Raw genomic sequence first — 21643 nt, forward strand, 5'->3', positions numbered from 1 at the left:
GGCATGTGAACTCTTAGTTGCTACATGCATGCGGGATCTAGTTCCCTGACCAGGGCTCGAACCCGGGCTCCTGCATTGGAAGCGTGGAGTCTTACCCACTGGACCAACAGGGAGGTCCCTAAAACTTTTATATCTTTGAGGCACTCTGTGGCAGTGCAGGCATTTAAGTGGTGTAGGTAGGACTTCTTTTTTTGCGGTATGTGGGCCTCTCACTGTTGTGGCCTCTCCCATTGCGGAGCAACAGGCTCCAGACGCGCAGGCTCAGCGGCCATGGTTCACGGGCCCAGCCGCTCCGCGGCATGTGGGATGTTCCCGGACCGGGGCACGAACCCATGTCCCCTGCATCGGCAGGCGGACTCTCAACCACTGCGCCACCAGGGAAGCCCGGTAGGGCTTCTTTAGTGAGAATCTTCATCCATTGGTCTGTACATAAAAGAGACCTGTTCCAGGTGCTGTGCATGTGATAAAACTTTACCGAAAGTGCAATCTATGGACATAAGAAATCCCATGCAGCAGAGAACTTCCGTAATGTGTAGTGAAAAAGTTTGTCAGCTCACATCTTAAATGCAATTTAAAAAAATGGTGCCCTGCAAATAGTCTTAATAAAATTAAGTAAAACTAACATTTTACTCAAGTGGGTAACAACTATAGAAGGCCAAGCCAAAGTGTTCATTGTCAGAAGCAGACACCACTGTTTCTCAGCAGTCTTGTTTAATGATGGGTTTTTAGAAGGTGCTCATTTTGTCAAGTTCCTACCAAAATAGTGATTTATTTTCGGATTATAGTTGGATTTGGGAGGATGAGATACTTTACAATATCTTTATTCATCTTCAATAACAATGTATTTTTTTGTATTTTCGTTTATATAGGTTTCTTCATTTGGATCATATTTTATTCCTAGTTTTTCTTACATTACATTTTCATACTAGTTATTGTCTGTATCTGAAACAGCCATTCAAATGCAAATAAAACCATCCCTGAAGTATTACTTTCTTACCGATTCAGGTGGGCAATAGTGAAAGATTAACAAAGCTCATTGTCAGTAAAGGAGTAGAAAAAAGTTAGCATCCTCACATAAGTTAGTGGGGAAAAAAAAACAGGTGTAACATTTCTGGAGAGGATTTTATATATATGTATCAAAGTGTATAAGGAGCATTGTCTTTGATCCACTAATCCTACTGCTCAGAATTTATCTTTCAGACATAATTGCACAAGTTGGAAAAGATGGTTTTCAAAGGGAACATCTTCTAAGAATTTTGCAATAATAAAAATTGCAAAGAACCTAAAGATCCATGAATAAGAGATTGAGGAAGGATTTCCCTGGCAGTCCAGTGGTTAAGACTCTGCGCTTCCACTGCAAGGGCTGCTGGTTCGATCCCTAGTCAGGAAACTAAGATTCCCACATGCTGTTCAGTGTGGCCAAAAATGAAAAAGAAAAAAAAAGAGTCATGTTTAAAAAAAAAAAAAGAAAAATTGAGCAAATTATGGTATCCCCATGTAATGGAATAATATACACCATTAAAAATGATCTAGACCTACAAATTTTTCACATATTGTTTGGAGGGAAAAAAATGAAGTTATAAAAGATCAAGTACAATCTGTGACTAATAGAAAAGATTTTTAGAATGCAGAGAAGCACCGGGAACCATCCCCCTCCACCACTCTACACTTCACTTTTCAGTGTTGTAAGGCTTTCCCCAAATTATTTTCCTCATCTGAAAAATCTTTGCTTTTATCTTACCCTCTTTAATATATGTGAAAATTCAAAACAGATTACCAAATATTCTTTTTCCTCTCACAAAGCTAGAATCTGTTATATAGGAGATCATGTTATGTGATTTGTGATAGTGGTTTCCTTGTTTTAAGCCATGTGTGTTTTTTTACATATTTGCTGTTATTTCTTTTTGTTTTTCTCTTTGTTGGAGAGAAACTGGCCCAGGATTTGCATTGGCTTTGGTTGAACTGAATGTTTCTGTTCAAATACTTTCAGTCCCTTCTATGAAGTATTCTTGCCAAAACAAAAACAAAAACAAAAAAAACTGTATCTAATCTAGTCTTTAAATCAAAATTCTACTTTACAGGAAATTTAGAAGATTAGACGAGAAAGTATGAGAAGCCGTTAGACAAATCCAGAATTCAGACACCTAATTTGACATCTTGATTTCTCCAACAGTTCAAGGACATTAAAAAATGGCAGTGCTTGTGTATGTATGTAGGATATAGTTCTAGAATAAATGAGCCTCAGCTGAGATAACAATCAAATACAATGAATTGATCTACTTGGATAGTAACTAGAATAAACCAGCTGTAAAATATTATTATTTTTAAGCAATACGGTATTTGGAAGGAAATGATAATGTCAAAGACTGTTTTAAAATCCTTTAGTAACAAAATTTTAAAATGATAAGTGAAGCCAGTGTGGCATGTTGATAAGTGTTAAATTTAAGGTATATGTATTTAGTATTGATATTTCATATTACTATTCTCCATACTTTCATATTATTTTTAGAAGTTTCATTTTTAAAAATTATTTCCTGTCCAGAAGGAAAGCGCTAAGTACATACTTCCTGTAGTTTCACTTGTTATATGACTCCATCTCCTACATCAACCTACCTACCCCACAGCCTCAAATAATCATGACCTCACTTTGTTTAAACAGATCTATAGAAAAGAAATATTCTTAGCAAATATATGATGTCAAAGAGAACAACACAGGAGTAGTCAAAGGGAAGCCTGAGTTTGAACTCAAAAAATTTCGAGGAAAGAGACCTTTTCCCTAAAATAATATTTTCTCCAGTCCCTTGCCAGTGCACCTCCTCTCATTTGTCAGAAACAGCACTGCAGTTTCTGTTTTACGGCCTGAACAGTGCGTGAAACTCCTTGTGGATTCTTGGCATCTTGCAGTAAATAGTTTATACCAGACAGCAAACTCAGAAGTAGATGAAGACAGGCACAAATAAAGAGACAATGGAGTCAAACCAAGTCTGAAATTCCATGTTCCTTAAGGTCGATATCCAGTGCAGCACAGACCAAGTCCCTTGTCTTTTGACATAGGCACATCCTGCTAAAATGTGTTAATTTTCTTTTAATGTGAAATGCGTCTCTTTTTTACCCCTAAATATCCATATTTCCTTTAAATTCCCACGTTTTAGTTTTTTCTTGGGAAAAAAAAAAAATACAAGGTTGAATTTTACCAAAAGAAATAGTGGAGGGAAGGCGGAAGCACTACCACCCAGACCATTCTGGGAGTTGTAGTCTGAAGCAGTTCCACCCGAGACAGGCAGGGCTGTAGACCCATTGGGAATTCTGGGAAGTGTAGTCCAGAAGCTGCGTGCAATCGACAACACTTCCTCTTCAGAAGTGCGGGGTGCGGCCCCTCTCGGGTGGTCTCCGGATCCAGGGAAGTGAGTTGCAAGAACTTCCGCTCCAGGGGAGGTTGCGGCCGTCATACACCATGTGGAGTGGAGACTTGAGACCCAGCAACTACTCCGCACCTCCTCAGCCTAGACGAGGGACCAGCAGTGGCCCGGCCATCTGCCTTGAGGAAGAGAAGCGATGGTCGGCAGAGGACAAGGGGTAGAGGCATTTGCGCCTCCCTCTCGGCAGAACTTCCTAGCGTTTGCAGCGGTTAGCGCGTCCCAGGTTGGGGTGATGCATCGCTGGTTTGATGGTCTGTTGGGTTCTGTGCTTCCCCAGCCTCTCCTTGACTCGCAATCAGCACAGCCACTTCCTAGTATTATAACTTTGGGCGAGTTAATCTCTGTGAATCAGTTGCCAGGGTATAATTATATAGTAGTACTTAGTGGGATAGTGAGAGTTAAATGAAATTAATACTTTTAAAACGTGTGGAATAGTAATGGAGCACAGAAAAGGTTGCTTGTTATAGATGCACAGAGTTCTAAGCAAAGTAAATATAACAATGATTAAGTCTGTATGGAAAAAAGTTAATTTCCCTATATTAAAAAGGCAACATACATAAAGGTAGAAGACATAGTAAACTGGGCTGAAAATATTGACCTATTTGACATATATTGACATATATGCTAGAAAATGGTTTAAAATCCTTAACAGGAATCTTAAGATAATGAAACCTCAATAGGAATATGGATATGAATACAGCAAAGGATATGAATAGTCAAGTTTTTAAAAGAAGCAATCGCTATAGCAAGTAAATACATAGGAAAAATGTGATTAATTATCAAATAAGTGAACATGTTTAAACAAGTAGTTCTTCACCGATTCCTCTGGAATCGCGTGAAATATAATCTAGGCTCTAAGGGTAGTAGCCAACCTTCCGCCTTAGGAGGGCAATGACGTGAGGGTTCTGAGAAGTGTAGTCTAACAGCTCTGTAGGCTGCGAACTTCCGCTACAGGGGGGCGCGGCTGTGACTAGTATCTTGTCGGGAGTTCTGGGAGCGTAACCAAGAATTGTGGGTAGAGTCACTTCCTCCAGGGAAGCGAGGTCTTGGCAGTCCTTCTTCTGGAGAAACTCAGGCACGGGACGGCAATGCTTCTTTGCTTGGTTGGGGTCAACTGTGACATGTCCTTGGCCTTATGAGAGGGAATGTGCAGCCAGAGGCAGAGGGTGGGGTTGGGCCCTACTGGATTGAGCCTTCTTGAGTGCCACGACTGGTGGTCGAGGGTTGAGTCTCCTGTATTCTGTGCTGTCTGTTCCTAATCGCCAACTGACCCTGCAGCTCTGCCACCTCCTAGGGGTGTGAGATTAAGCAGCTAACTTAATCTGTTTGTGACTTGCATTCCTTTCCTGTAAGAAGAGGGAAATAATAGTACTTACCTAGTAGAGTTGTTTGGAGGGTTAAGTGGGATAGTCACAAATAAAAGGTTTAAAGCCAAAGGTAATTGTATCTTTTGGTTAATGTATTTAATTTCCTGAGAAATGTTCAGTTACCTGACAACTTACATGAGCCCAGGAAGAGATGAGTCCCACCTGGCAGTGCTACCAGACCTTTTCTCTGATCCCTGCAGGAATCCAGGTTATTCCTGAATTTCTTCTGGGTTCATTTTCTCTCTCTCTTTCAGAAGAGAGAGAGGGAGAGAGAGAGAGTGTGTGTGTGTGTCTCCAGGATAGTGTGTGAGTTTGTGTTCTGTGATTCGTGCAGAAGGGAGACACACTTCTGATTCCCCCCGCCTCCTTTCCTTTCCCAGCCTTAACTTCTTTTTTGCAAAGTAATTAATTAATTAATTTTATTTTTGGCCACGTTGCTGCGCGCAGGCTTTCTCTAGTTGCGGCGAGCGGGGGCTACTCTTCATTGCGGTGCACGGGCTTCTCATTGCGGTGGCTTCTCTTGTTGCGGAGCACGGGCTCTGGGCGCGTCGGCTTCAGTAGTTGTGGCACGCGGGCTCTAGAGCGCAGGCTCAATAGTTGTGGCGCATGGGCTTAGTTGCTCCGCAGCATGTGGAATCTTCCCGGACAAGGGCTCGAACCCGTGTTCCCTGCATTGGCAGGCGGATTCTTAACCACTGCGCCACCAGGGAAGTCCCTAGGTGTTTTTGTTGGGTTTTTTTTTTTAATGTTTATTTAGGCCGTGCGGGATCTTTGTTGCAGCATGCGGGATCTGGTTTTTTTTTTGTTTGTTTGTTTTAGTCTTGCGACATGCGGACTCTTAATTGTGGCATGCATGCGGGATCTAGTTCCCTGACCAGGGATCGAACCCGGGCCCCCTGCATTGGGAGTGCAGATTCTTAGACACTGGACCACCAGGAAAGTCCCTCTTCAGAAGATTCTGATACACATGACTTTAAAATCCTGATACCAAATATGTGAGTCACCGTCGCCCTCTATTGGCAGAGCCTAACATAGACCCAGATGGCAAAGTTAGAATAGCTGCAGATTTCCCTCTCATTCCAGCCCAATAAAGCAATGTAAAGAAGGTTGGGTTTGGAGCTAAGAGATAATTTATTAAATGCATACATGGAAATTTTTAAATTATCTTTTTGTTATTGATTTTTGGCTGAATTTCATTGTATTCAGAAAGCATTTAATTTTATTTCAATATTTTGAAATTTGTTGTTATTCTTTTTGGCGCACCTTATGACCCCTTTCTGTAAATATTTTATGTGTGCTTGAAAAGATATGTATTTTATAGGTATTTCCAGCACCTTTTGTTCCCCTAGCCCCAAATGGGTGTCAAGAGTGCTACAGAGCTTCTAGGCTTTTCGGCTCTTTGGCTAGACCATCACCCCAGGAGAAAAGCAGCCCCTAATACATGACTCCCCAACTCTTTCTGAATTTTAGCCCACTAACTCTCCATTACCTTGTGTTTTGATGCCTTCCAATACTTAAAAAAATGTATCCACCTTTCATGTGCCAGATGTTTGTCCCAAATTACCTATTTTATTATTACTGGAAGCGTAAGTATACAAAACATTTCCTTTATTTTGTCTAGTGTATTTTAAAATTTCCCTGACATTTTATCCCCCAAACTTACCTTTATCAGATTGATCTTCCTTAATACGTGAGCTACGTATTAGATAAGTATTTTTAAAAAGACATTTCCTTTTGGGAGGGGTTGTTAAAGAGTCACGTGGTATAATTTCTTTAAATGATCCCCGTCTTTAAACCACTGCGCGTTTTCACATAGTGGCTGTTATGTCATTTTTCTTTTACTCCTTAGTGAGAGTACTTGCCCAGCATTAGAACTGGTTTCAGTTGGACACTGTATGGGACCTTGTTCAGCTATTTTCAACACCATATTTTCCTTATCCTTGCCAAAAATCTAAACTTTAACCTCCAGTTCACAGAATATATCAAAGTTTCAGGGCAATAAATGCCAGGTCAAAAAAGCCATCGGACAAATGCAGAATGTAAGCAATCCTACATGACAACTGATCTAGTTAGTTCAGTAGGTGAAGGGCATACAAAAAAGGGGAGGGGGAGCTGTTCTAGATTACAAGAGCGTCAAGTGATATAACATCAAATACAATTAATGTACCTGCATAAAGGAAAATAATATGCATTTCTTTTTTTAAAAATTCATTTATTTTTGGCTGTGTTGGGTCTTCGTTGCTGCGCGCGGGCTTTCTCTAGTTGCGGCGAGCGGGGGGCTACTCTTCGTTGCGGTCCGCAGGCTTCTCGTTGCGGTGGTTTCACTTATTGTGGAGCACAGGCTCTAGGCATGCGGGCTCAGTAGTTGTGGCACGCGGGCTTAGTAGTTGTGGCACGTGGGCTCTAGAGTGCAGGCTCAGTAGTTGTGGCACACAGGCATGTGGGATATTCCCGGACCAGGGCTCGAACCTGTGTCCCCTGCATTGGCAGGCAGATTCTTAACCACTGAGCCACCAGGGAAGCCCAAGGAAAATAATCTGTATTTCTTCCCCAAGAGAAGAGTGGGCAATTAAACTTTCTCCTCTCTTTTTTTCTTTATTTCTGCTAGTTTTCTGACAACTTATAGTATTTATGATATCAAGAGCAGGGTGAAAATAGGTGATGTGATATTAGAAGCTCAAAAAAGAAAAAAATTCAAGATTTCATAAAGGATTTATCCCTTCCCATATTAGAATGTTTTATCTGTATCACTACAGCTCCTTCCATTTGCCTTATGACCCACATTTCATAGTTAGCAATTAAAGCAAAGGAAATGTGGAAAACATTTGCTGCTGCTGCTTTATGTCCTGGTCAGTGGTTGCATCTGCTTCTTGTGGATTCTTGGCATTCACGTCCATTCTTGTGGATCTTGGCATGAACAGCTCATGGGAGGTAGCAGTGTCAAGAGTTCTAGATGCATTCACACCCATACAGAATAAAAGAAGCAATCCAGTTAAAGTAAGGTTGAGATCCTGTATTCCTTACATTCAGTGCCCAGTGCAGGCAGCACAATTTCTTTTTAGTATTGCATTTTTTGCCTACAAATCGCTTTCTTTATATAATCTATTCCCTTACTCCCTCCTTCCCTTTCTCTCTTCTTTTTTCATATTTCAAGTTTCTCTAGTCTGTCTTTATGGGTAGTTTCTATGAATAGGTAGGTGGATAAGTAAATAGAGTTTGCTCTGGTTGAGTTTGCTTTGTTTTGGTCACGTTTTAAAAAAAATTTTTTTTAAGAAAAAAGGGAGAGAAAGACCAAGCTCGACTAACAGTATAGAGTTGATTCATACTGACTATCCTAAAGAGAATACTGACTATCCAAATACTGTCTACCCAAAAGAGAAAAGGCAGTCTTGCGGAAAGGGCTGCCCCCCAGGAGATTCGGTAATGGCAGCTCAGAAGATCCACAGAATCAGAGATAGTTACGCTCCGAAAAGGCGCCTTTAAGGAGATACAGAATTGTGTAGTAGAGCGCTCTAGGTTTGGAAGCACTTCGGCTCCAGGAAGGCGGGGTTACGAAATTCATTCTGGGACGCTGTGAAGTACAATCCACACGCTCAGTATAGCAGCCAGCACTTCCGCCCTGGGAAGGCGACGAGGTGCCTGGGAATTCTGGGAAGTGTAGCCCGGGAACACCGTAGTTGGATAACTTCCGCTACAGGAGGATGAGGCTGTGTCCCTGCTCCCGTTGGGAATTCTGGGAAGCGTAGTCCAGGAGGTCTCTGTAGGCAGAGTCACTTCCGGCCCAGGTACGCGAGGCCGCGGCCTTCTTTCCTCTCGGAAAGGTGAGCCTCCCCTCCCCCGAGCCCCTCTCCCCGCGTCTACACTGACCTTTCTTCGCTTTGTTGTGGGCCAGTAGCGACCCGGCCCTCCACCTTGGGGAAGGAAGCCATCTGCGGCGAAGGGCGCGGTTGGTGCTCCCTTTGAATGAGCCTCCTGGAGCGTGGGACTGTTGGTGCATCCCTGGTTTAGGGGCCCGGGCCAGGGCCGTATGTCTCTGCGGTTGGGAGTCTCCTGGGTTCTGTACTTGCCTCCCCCCCTTTTTTCGCGACCACCAGCACGCGCTGCCGCTTCCTAACAGTATATTCGGCGAGTATGTTCATGTCTCTGTCTCCTCTTCTTTAAAGTTGGCCTTAGTGTCTACCTAATAGGGCTATTGTGAGAGTTAAATGAGAATGTACAGGAAAAGACTTAGAACAGAGGCTGGCTTGTGGTTAAAAATCACAAGGTCTCTTGTTACTAGTATTTTTTAATTTCCTGAAAAGCGCTCAGGTCCCTGAAAGCTTTTGTGGGTCAGCGCTCCTGCTACAGTGTCCCTGGCCCTTCTCTGATCCCTGAAGGAATCGGGGATGAACCCAGACTCCTAATTTTTTTAATTAAAAATTTTGGAGAGGATCACTTCTGGCTGTTGTCTGGGATGTGCACTGTGATTTATGCGGGAGTACTGATGAAGTTCTGATTTCTTTCAGCCTCTTTTCCTCTCCCAGCCTTACTTCTTGCAAAAGGCTGAAGTGAGGAGGGAATGACCCTTTGGCCGCAGGCAGCAGAGAGTCACCTGACTAGGGCTTAGCATCCTTCTTCCTTTTATGTCATCTCTTCGCAGGGGAGAAGACATTTCCATCACTCATGGGCAAATTCTGCTACAAAGATGCCCTGATATTTGTTGAATAAATGCAGGAAGGGATGGGGGAATACGTGGGCATGAGTAATAACGATAATGTTTAAACATTTAGTACTAAACATTAATCTAGGAGCTTTATATGAATGAACATACTTAATCCTCACAAGAGCCCTATGGGAACTGGGGATACTGTTATTCCCATGTTAAAGATGAGGAAACAGACACAGAGCCTGAGTTGTTTATCCTAGGTCACACAGCTAGTAAGAGGCTTACCTGGGTTTTGAATTTAGGTAGTTTCGATCTGCTGCCTTAGTTCTTAATGTGTTTAGTGTCAGGTTGAGAAGGCATGTTTGGATTTTTATAGAGGGTCATGAAAGCTTTGAGTTTTTGATGAGATTTTTTTCAGTTATCTGCAATTTAATTGAGTTTTATTTGAAATAATATAGTTCATATTCTATTATGAAAATAATGATTGCATATTATACAGAAGAAAATTTATGAAGGATGTAGTACAGGATGTAGCGATAACAGTATTAATATTTTAATGTTTTCCTGTTCTGTAGATTTATTTTTGGACTTTTACTTAAGTTTTTCAAAATAGGTATCATAGGTTTTATTTTCCCCTTAAGTTCTTACTGTGGAAATTTACAAACAGAGCCAAATGTAATAAGAATAAAATAATGAACCCCTGTGGAACCATCACCCAAATTCAACCCTTGTTAACATTTGTCAGTCTTGTATAAACACACCCCTGCTCCAATTTTTTTTTGTTTCAAAATTTTAAAGCAAGTCCCCAACATTGAGTCAGTATGATAGTGATTGATTTATTGTTATAATTGCCAAAAATTGATTATCATCCATTGTTTATATCCAAGACCAAGAAAGGGAGATGTTAGCAGCTACTCCAAGGTTTTTATTTTTGCAGCTTGGAGAATGGCACTCATTTGAGAAAGCTAGGGGACACGAGCATTGCACTTTGGAGAGGGATGGTTCCAAAGTCCAATGCTCTTTGTTTTCCCGTATACAGTTTGACTTACCTATGTCTTGGGGCTCTTTGTTTCTCATCTCTCTCTTTTCATACACTGAAAGTTCTTCTGTTGCCGGGACCATGTCATATTTTTCTCTGTGTGCCCAGCACACAGTACAAGATTGGCAAGGGTTTGGAGTTAGAGTAGCTACTCAACAGACTGCCGGCATCAAGAGTTTGCAGTGCAGAATTCCTGAAATTGGAATTAGGTAACAAAACAGAATAGAAATAACCCATGGAGATGTTCCTTAATCTTTAATGTTGGTGAGCTGTAGAATCCATCATCTATTTCAGATTGTTGAAATGCTTATGAGCAATTATTTTCATGATCTAAAACAAATTTCCTGAGATATACATTGATAGAAATGATAACAGCTAACATTTATAGATTGTGTTTTATGACCAGGCAGTGTTTCCAGTGACTTACAGATACTTATTTTTCATAACAAACCTATCATTACCCTCATTTTACAGATGAGAAGCAGGTTTTTTAAAACAATCATCGTACAGTAAAATTAACTGTTTTTTTCCTGTTTGGGATACAATTCTATTAATTTTACCACAGGTGTAGATTCGTATAATCACCACTTTCATCAGCCACAGAACAGTTCCATCACACCAAAACATTCTCCTATTTTCCTTTTATAATCACCCCTCACCGCATCTGTAACCACTGGTGACCACTATAACCCTATAATTTCATCTTTTTGAGAATGTCACACAAATGGCCTTATACCACGTGTAACCTTTTAGGGCTGGATTCTTTAACTCAGCATAATGCGTTTTTTTTTAATGAAAAATTTTATTTGAGCCAAATCGAGGATTATAACCTGGGAACAGCATCTCAGAGAGCTCCAAGAACTGTTCCCAGCTTAATGCCTTTGACATTCATCCTAGTTGTGTATCAGTACTTTGTTTTTATTGCTGATTAATATTACATTTATGGATATACCATAGTTTATCCATTCACCCATTGAAGAATATTTGGAATGTTTCTAGCTTTTGGCATTTATGAAGAAGCTGCTATAAATATTTGTGTACAAGGTTTTCTTTGCTTATTTTTCTAGAATTCATAACCAGGAATGGGATTGCTGGGTCATAAGGAAAATGTATGTTTAACTTTGTAAGAAGTGGCCAAATTATTCTCCAGGGTATCTACTATTTTGCATTCCCATTAATGATATATGAGAGTACCAGTTGCTCCACATCCTTGTCAGCACTTAGTATTTTCTGGTTTTGTTTTTTTAATTTTAGCCATATGGTAGGCATGTGTTGGTATCTTATTGTGACTTTTATATACATTTCCTTAAAGACTAATGATGTTCAGCAGATATACCTTTTTTCAGCTTATTTATCTTCTCTACTAAAGTGTTTTGCCCAGTTTTAAATTGAGTAATTGAGTTGTGTTTTCCATATTGTTGATGTTTGAGAGTTATTCATGTATTCTAGATACAAGTCCTTTGTCAAGATATGTCCTTTGCAAATATTTTTTCTCAGCCTATAGCTTATCTTTTCATTCTCTTAACAGTGTCTTTTGCAGAGCAAAAGTTTTTAATTTTGATGAAGTCTGATTTATCAGTGTTTTCTTTTATGAATTGTTCCTTTCATGTCTAAGATCTCTGCCTAATTCCAAGTCAGGAAGATTTTTCTCTTATATTTTCTTCTAGAAGTAATGATATCTACTTTTTCATTCCTAATATTGGTAACTTTTGTTGTCTCTCTTTTATTTTTTGCCACTCTTGCTAGAGTTTTTGTTATGGTAAAAAAAACAACAACTGCTTTTGGTTTCATTGATTTCTGTATTTAGCTTTATTATATCCTTTCTTTTGCTTGACTTGGGTTTATTTTGCTTCTCTTTTCTAGTATCTTAAGTGTAACTTATAGGTTTTCTTTTTTTTTTTTTTTTTTTTTTTTTTTTTTTTGCGGTACGCGGGCCTCTCACTGTTGTGGCCTCTCCCGTTGCGGAGCACAGGCTCCGGACCCGCAGGCTCTGCGGGCCGTGGCTCACGGGCCCAGCCGTTCTGCGGCATGTGGGATCTTCCCGGACCGGGGCACGAACCCGTGTCCCCTGCATCAGCAGGCGGACTCTCAACCACTGCGCCACCAGGGAAGCCCTATAGGTTTTCTTTTAAGAAGTTGAGCAAATCCCAAACAGGATGAACTCATAGCAATCCAAGCCCAGGCACATTATAATCAAACTGCTGAAAACGAAAGACAAAGAAAGAAACTAGAAAGGAGCCAGAGAAAACTAATGCATTACCTTTATGCTCTAGTTGTCATATATTGCATGTATATAACTTGAAAACCCTATAGTGTTATAATTTTTGCTTCCAATGGTCAAATATATTTTAAAGAACTCGAGATGAGTAACCTATCATATTTTCCCGAGTATTTACTGTTCTGTTGCTCCTCCTTCCTGATGATGCAAATTTCTTTCTTTTATTTCCTTTGAAAGTTTTCCTTCACCAATCCTTTTAGAGCAAGTCTGCTCCCTGTGAATTCTTAGTTCATCTGAGAATATCTTTATTTCATCTTCATTCCTAAATATTTTTCTAAACTATTATCTTTAGTATACAATTCTGCTTTGACAGTTCTTTTCTTTCACTACTTTAAAAGTGTATTGTGCTACTTCCTTCTGGCCTCATGGTTCCTAATGAGAAATCTGGGTTCATTCGAATCATTGTACCCCTGTAGGTAATGCATTGTTCTTCTCTGGCTGCTTTCAAGCAGCATTATCACCTGGGAGCTCTATATAAAGGCAGGTCCTTGGGTCCAGTTTCATGTCAATTTATTTAGAATTTTGAAGGGGTGGGACCAAGGCTCTTACTTTTAATAGGAGCCCCAGGTGATCTTTATTTACTTTAAGATTGAACAAGTGCTTGTTGAACAGCCTCATTTAATTTTTAACATTTATTGTTTAACCTACATACAGTAAAATTATTTTTAGTGTACAATTCTGAGTTTTGGCAATTGCATCACACTAAAAATTTGTGCGGAATGAAGATCTGCCTTGTTTTAACTTTTGACAACAATGGAAATTTATGAAGTAGCTTGGCACTACTTGGGATTCAAACAAAATTAGTTGTCATTGAAATGACTTTACTACAGTATAAGTGCTATTTTTGCCTTCTAGGTTGAATTCATTAAAAAACATCATGAAGTCTGCAGCTAAAGCTAATTTCCAAAGCCATTCAGTATTCAATAATAGTGGTGGAGGGCAGCTTTTCTCACTTAGAAAGCCCGAGATTTAAAACATCACAATAAAACTTTACTGCAGCTCAGCCATTGAACTCCTGGGTGGTAAGGCAAGTCAGGATATTTAGCTTCTGTTTCTGACGAAATTCATGAAACTTTTGATGATTAAGTCCATGAGAGTAAATGAAGTTCACTGTTGATGCTGCTGCTTCAATAGCACCTGATATATTAAAATATTTTCTGCAAAGTACCTGCTGATGAATAATACAATAAAGAACCATAGACTACAAACTGACGTTTTTACCAGCTTTATAAATTTGTAATCAGTTTTCACACAGTCCAGAAGATTACACTTCAGGTTACACTGAATTAGTATGTTTTCAACTTCTTTGAAAATATTTTCACTTGTAGTTGTTCCACGCAGGCTATTCTGGTGACTTACTGATTAGTCACTTCAAACTTGGCAATGATTCCTTCAATAAACAGTTACCGAGCAACATCTGTGACATATGCTGAATTGCCAAGAGCCAAATAAAGTTTATCAGAATTATTTCCCTTGTATTTTAATTGACTATAGTGTTCCCATTGTATTCAACTCTTTGAGCAACGATTCTTGCCCAAAGTCTAATAATCTTAGAAAAGTTTATTTTTTCAGGACACATTTCTTTGGCTGCCACAGTCAAACATGATTTAATTAACTCATCATTGTTAAATTGCTTTATTTGCTTGGGACAGAAATAGAAGCTGAATATCTGAATATCCAAAACTTATTTTGGTTACAGCCTCATTTTCATTACTTTTGTGAAGAATATCTGTTCCAATGAGACGTTTCATTAAAATTTTTAAATCCTTCTGACCAGTGCTTTACTGTGAATTGAGCATATTTGTGATGAATGCTTAGTCTGCTAATGTTCACATATATTGTACTCTTTTAGCATAGCTATGTTGTTGCTGCATAAAAGGCAAAAGGCTTTGCCATCTAATTCTGTCACAAAATATTTTACTTCCAATGTGCCTTAAAAGTGCAACATTTGAAGTCTATTTTTCTCTTCTTGTTTTGACATGATGAGTGTGTGCTAGTAATAAAAAAAATTAAATGTTGTGGTACATCATTACATGCGATACTTTAAAAAACACATGTGATACTTCAATTGCTGTTGAGCTATAGCTAGGTCACTATGATTTGTACTGTGTTTAGCAACAGTATAAAGAAATGAGAGGGGCACATACGGTCTCTGTTGTAACTACACAACTCTGCTGCTGTAGTATGAAAGCAGCCATAGGCAATATGTAAACAAATGAGCATGATAATGTTCCAATAACACTTTATGGACATTGAAATTTGAATTTCATGTAATTTTTATGTGTCTTAATATTCTTTAAAAAAATTTTCCCAACCATTTAAAAAACTCAGTCCATCTCTAAGAATGTTAAAAACCATCATTAGCACACAGCCTACACAAAAAGAAGCAGTGGACCATAATTGGCCATATTTTGCCAACGCTGATTTTGACTAGTGTTTTCATGTTTTCAGTTACATCGATTTATGTTTTATGTTTATTTTGGACTTATTGACTTCTGTCTTACGTTTATTATTTCCTTTGTTTCTGTTTGTTTTAGGTTTAATTTATTTGCCCTTTTTCCCCTAGTTCTTAGCTTAGATAATGGATTTAAGACTCCTCCTCTGTTGTAATATATACATCATTGAATACATTTTTTTAAAGAATATCTGCTTTGGCAGGATCTCATACATTTTGATATGTTGTGTCTTCATTTTCATTCCATTCAAAATATGCTCGTTCTTTCTTTCTTTGGTTGCTCTGGGTCTTAGTTGTGGCAGGCAAGCTTCTTAGTTGTGGCAGACAGGCTCCTTTAGTTGCAGCTCGAAGGCTCCTTAGTTGTGGATGGTGGGCTCCTGAGTTGTGGTTCACCAGCTCCTTAATTGCGGCATGCAGGCTCTTTAGTTGTGGCATGTGAACTCTTAGTTGTGGCATGCATGTGGGATCTAGTTCCCTGACCAGGGATCAAACCCGGGCCCCCTGCATTGGAAGCGCAGAGTCTTAACCACTGCACCACCAGGGAAGTCCCTGCTCTACTTTCTTTTGTGACTTGGTCCATTGGTTGCTAGAAGTATGCTGTTTAATTTCTAAATGTTTGGAGATTGTCCAGATATCTTCTTGTTATTCACTTCTTGTTTAATGCTATAATAGTTAGAGAAAATATCACTTCTGGATACATCATAAACTTCTGAAAATTAAAGATAAAAATTCTTAAGAAAATATGTGGTAGAACAATGATTCATACATCTGCAGATTTCTCATTGGAAATCATGTAGGCCAGAAAACATTGGAACAGCATCTTTGAGGTGCTTAAACAAATCGTCAACTCAGAATTATATATCCAGTGAAAATTTCCTTCAGGAAGAAGGGGGGGAAATGTCACACCTATGCTAAAAAGGAGTGTGAAAGGAAGTTCTTTAGGTTGAACAGAAATGATACCAAATGGAAACTAGGAACTTCAGAAATGAAAAAAGAGCAACAAAAATAGTAAGTTTTTTTGTAAATATAAAATATTGTTTTTCTCCTCTTAAAAATGCAACTGTTTAAAATAAAATTTATAGCTTTCTTGGCTAGAGCACTGTATATAGAGAATACATATGACAACTAATTAAAGAACGGGGGAATTGGTAAAATAATAACACTAAGTACACTGTGAAAGATATGTATATTGCAACCCCAGAGGAGGAAAAAAAAAAAAAGGTGATAATAGCCAAAAACTAATAGATAAAAAGAGACGAATTTAATTCTAAAAAAATTCAACCCAAAAGAGGGCAGAAAAAGGGTCATAGAGGAAGAAAATCAAGAAGGAAAAACGGGAAAATAATAAAATTGTAGACTTAAATCTGACCATATTAAAAATTACATGAAATGCTAATGACCTAAATATGCTAATTTTAAAAGATTGTTAAGATTGGATAAAGAACAAAAACTGAGTATATGCTGTCTAAAGGAGCCCCACTTTAGCTATAAGGGTATAGGTATGTTAAAAGGATTAAAAAAAAATACCATGCAAACATCAATCAAAAAAGGCTGGAGTGACTGTATTAATATCAGACAAAATAGACTTCAGAACAAGGACTATTACCAGGGAGAAGTAGGGACATTACACCAAGCGTCAATTCACCACGTAGACATAACAATCCTAAATGTGTACCCAGAAAACAACAGAGCTTCAAACTACGTGAAGAAAATCTGACAGAACTGAAGGAAGAGATAGAGAAATCCACAATTAAATATGGAGATTTCAGCACTCTTCTCAGTAATCAATACAAGCAGACTGAAACTCATTAAGAATACAAAACTGATTATTCCTACCTGAACAATACCATTAACCAGCTTGACCTTGCTGACATTTCTAGAACATGCTATCAATACAACAGAGTGCACATTACTTGCATAAGCTTCAGTTTTAGCAATTTCTGTTGACCTGTCTGAGTTCACTGGAGTTTCTGCTCCTTGTTTCTGATCTGTTTCTCCCACTCAGTTGCAGGTTTCTATGTAGCAGGGACTAGGTCAGTTTCTCATTGTGTTTATTGCCAAGTATAGGGATTAGCAGAAAAGAGTTATTCAGTATCTGTTTGGGGTTGGTGTAGTTTTCCAACAGGCAGCAGAAAATAGGAACCTTCAGCTATGTGAGATTGTGTTCAAATTTTCTGAAAATGCATGTGGGAGAATAAACAGTATAACTATTCCCTGTCCTTTATCTCAGTAAGTTTTGGTGGGATGCCGAAGCCACCAGCTTTTTCAGAATATTCCAAGGGTAATATACACCTATTGATAATTACTACTTAAAGTAAATATAGTTAGAAAGAAACCAAGGCTAATGTGTGGCTTCTGTATACTTCATGGTGATAATGAGGATGATACAAATAATAGCTAACATTTATCAGGTGTTTATTATGAACCTCACTGGCTTTCTAATGCTTTGGTGCATTAACTCATGTGTTCTTCATAATAACCCTATTTTTATTTCCATTTTACAGATGAAGAAACAGAGGCATCAAGAGGTTAATTAACTTGTAAAAGTTTACTTTGCCAGTAAGTGGCAGAATCAAGATTGAAGCTTGGTGGCCTGATTCCGTAGCCTGGGCTCTTGGCCAAAGCCCTGCTTTTATTAGACTGGCAAAGTTTTAGGAATTAATAAGGCTGCAGCCAAACCTGTTAAAAGGTATCCTGGAGCAGCTGAGTGTTAAAAGCTAACAGGGTCAAGGATGCAGGTGGGCAAACTACTGCCCATGGCTTATTTTTGTAAATCCCCTTTTCCTCCCCAGCTAAGAATGGTTCTTATTGGGTTGGCCAAAAGGTTCATTCGGTTTTTTCCTTTTGATGGCTCTAGTAGCCCTTAGTTGTCTTTAACTTCATTCGAAACAATTTTGTTAGATTGTATGTAACAGCTGTCATATCAGTGTGCATTTAAAAAAAGACTTATGAATTTTTGTGTAGCCATTTTAATATTGAAGATGGAAGGAAAAGAAAGCAACATCTTTGGCATATTATGCCTTATTATTTCAAGAAAGGTAAAAACGTAACTGAAACGTGAAAAAAGATTTTTGCACTGTATGGAGAAGGTGCTGTGACTGATCGAATGTGTCAAAAGTCGTTTGCGAAGTTTCATGCTGGAGATTTCTTGCTAGACGAGGCTCCCCGGTTGGGTAGACTGGTTGAAGTTGATAGCAATCAAATCGAGACATTAATTGAGAACAATCAACGTTACACCACGCGAGAGATCGCCGACATACTCAAAATATCCAAATCAAACGTTGAAAATCACTTGCTCCAGCTTGGTTATGTTCATCGCTTTGATGTTTGGCTTCCATGTAAGTTAAGTGAAAAAAACCTTCTTGACCATATTTCTGCATACGATTCTCTACTTAAAGGTAATGAAAACGTTCTGTTTTTAAAACAAATTGTGACAGGCAATGAAAAATGGATACTGTACAATAATGTGGAATGGAGGAGATTGTGGAGCAAGTGAAATAAACCACCACCAACCACACCAAAGGCCGGTCTTCATCCAAAGAAGGTGATGCTGTGTATATGGTGGGATTGGAAGAGAGCCCTCAATTATAAGCTCCTTACGGAAAACCAAACAACTAGTTCCAACAAGTCCTGCTCCCAATTAGACCAACTGAAAGCAGCACTCCACGAAAAGTGTCCAGAATTAGTCAACAGAAAATGCATAATCTTCCATCAGGATAATGCAAGACCACATGTTTCTTTGATAACCAGGCAAAAACTGTCACAGCTTGGCTGGGAAGTTCTGATTCATCCTCCATATTCACCAGACACGGCACCTTCAGATTTCCATTTATTTCGATCTTTCCAATATTCTCTTAACAGAAAAAATTCCAATTCCCTGGAAGACTGTAAAAGGCACCTGGGACAGTTCTTTGCTCAGAAAGGTAAAAAGTTTTGGGAAGATGGAATATGAAGTTGCCTGAAAAATGGCAGAAGGTAGTGGAACAAAAGGGTGAATACATTGTTCAATGAAGTTCTGGGTGAAAATGAAAAGTGTGTCTTTTATTTTTACTTAGAAACCAAAGGCACTTTTTGGCCAACCCAATACATATGGAAGGTTGTAAAAAGAACAAAAAGAACAGCATTCCACAGAGACAGTTTGTGGCCACAAAGCCCATGATTAGCCCTTTTTTGAGTTCTTCTTCTTCCACAGATGACTTTGAAGTTGCTTGGGAATAGTAAATAAGATAAATAACAGTAAATAACTATTGAGAACAGTAAATAACCTTGAGGAAGAACCCAAGAAATTACACTCCTGTTCTCCAAATCCTCCCAAGGGTCAAGCAGTGAGCCAGTGCTTTATACAGATATAGTAGCATCACGGGCTTCTTTAATCTTTATTATATCCATGTGGGAAGAGGGAAGTATCAATACCAGTTGAGCTTCCTCCCGCTTCAGGAGGAATATTCACCAGCCACTAAACTTTTCAGAAGGGTGGGCTCAGTGTCTAAACAAATGTTCTTATCAGGGCAACAACTTATTAAGTGAAAAGCCATAATCTCTGCCACGCAGATTTCTTTCAACCCCATCTGCAAGGACAGTTTTATGATGTAGAATGGTATCTGCTTCTCTGCAGCTACAAGATAATAGAAAACATTGGTATAGTTACAACAGTTTTCCACTACTAACGCACATAATCCTAACAGCAGTCTTACAATGTTGGTACTATTACGATCCCAATGCTGCAGCTTGCAGAAAGGAAACCTAGAGGTTGATTAACTTAACCATGATTAAAAATATATAGCAAATGTATAGCAGTGCCAATATACAGCAATTTCATAGCAGTGTGAGGTTTTGAAAACGAATTGTCCCCAGAGGCCACTTTTAACCAGTACCTCTCCTCTCCCACTTAACTGTCTTTCCTTTCCCACATTTCCCAGGATCAGAATGGGTACCTGGGGAACGTCGAGGTGTGTGAGAACTGCCAGGTATGGCGGTGCAGGCTGTCCCATGCTCGTGGGCATCCTGCCAGGATAGCCTAGTGGCAGCTGGACCCCAGCCCACACCCTGCTTGTGAAGGTGTGTGTGCCTGGGAGGAGGGACACCTTTTTCTGATTTGCACAGAGATGCATTTCCCCCTCTCTCATGGCTTCTTTCTTTTTACCTTTTGTGCCTCTTCAGGTCTCTGCCTTTCCCCAGGAAACGGAGAAGATGATCAAGTTCCAGGTGAGTTGGATTTTTATTTCCGTCACTTAACAGGTATTTCATTTCTCAGTAAGTGGACACCTTTTTTCTCTTCCTTGCCAAGCGTAAAGAATGACAGCAGACATTTAATACCATTTGTGTGCCGTGCTCTTTTGTTTCATTTTTTTTAATTTCCCTTTTCAGTTTTTATTATCATTGTATTTCACAACTAATGGTGTGAAAGAGAATAGGAATTTTTTAAATGGGAAAGCCCACACATTATTACCCTGCTTACAAATCACCTGTGTTTTCCATGCTCATTTTTCATGTGCATTCATAACTATACTTGTAATAATAGATACAATTTTGAATTTTTTTCACTTAAAATTATAGCTCTTAGTTTTTGTCATCTAATATTATTTCAATGAACTGTTATACCCTCTCCCCCATCTTTTTTAACTATTCGTCATTCACAAGCTTTTAAATTCATGAGGATTCTCACAGTTTTACACAACAGTATCAGATTCTCTACATCTAGTCTTTACTCAAAAAGCAATTCTGAGAGAATTCTGATACTATTTGTCCTTATGTTCTAGGGACTCAAAACTTAAAAAAAAATTATTTTTCTTAAGTGGTACCTTTGTAAAAAGACTACTTAAAGGATGGTTTTGTCTAACAGGGTCATACTGAGGCTGAACTCAGAAAAAAATAGTGTTAGCTGTTTTTGTTCAAAAAGAGCTAGATTCTTTCTTTCCAGGACCTGAAAGCTTTCTTTATCTGTGTCTGTGTCTGTGTGCCTGTGTGTCACACCATTCATGAATTAATTTATTAGAGCATTACAGGTACTTACTTTTAAAATTTTAGTTATACTATAAGACACACAGGCACTTTCCATCTGTCGTGCTATTCACTGCTCTAAGAGGGGCTTGGAATCATCTTCACTGTCAACATGAAGATAAGAGGTTCATGTAAGTTGAAGACCTGTTCAAGTTCCTACAGTAGGCAAGTATCTGGCCAACTCCAAAGCCTTTGCTTCTGGATTAAGAGTATCAGGTGTACCATTTGGGTGGAAAGAAGGGCAGAAAAAACCGCAAACGCACAGACAAACAAAAAACAAACCAGAGTTCTCATTCAGAGACCAAGACTTGAAGTTGTGATGTTCAGAGCTCCAGCCAGAACAAATACACTGTTGAGCAGGTCTTCATATAGAAATTTTAAATTTCCCTATAGCAAAAAATTAAAAGACAAATAGCAAGGTAGAAAGAAAAATCTTTATA

At 39.0% G+C, this 21643-nt stretch overlaps 1 protein-coding gene across 1 annotated transcript in view; it reads left to right on the plus strand.

The window, feature by feature from the left end:
* LOC309836686 (uncharacterized protein) overlaps positions 1–21643 on the plus strand; it is a gene marked incomplete at its 5' end in the record, with an annotated part of 52603 nt that overhangs the window by 13179 nt on the left and 17781 nt on the right. Inside the window, 2 exons of the mRNA XM_082676786.1 lie at positions 20123–20170; positions 20382–20408. Coding sequence (XP_082532912.1) covers positions 20123–20170; positions 20382–20408 — 75 coding nt within the window. The remainder of the gene's footprint in view (positions 1–20122; positions 20171–20381; positions 20409–21643) is intronic.

Source organism: Grampus griseus (genome assembly GCF_964374135.1).
Source record: "Grampus griseus genome assembly, chromosome: 19".
In the NCBI taxonomy this organism is placed as follows: domain Eukaryota; kingdom Metazoa; phylum Chordata; class Mammalia; order Artiodactyla; family Delphinidae; genus Grampus; species Grampus griseus.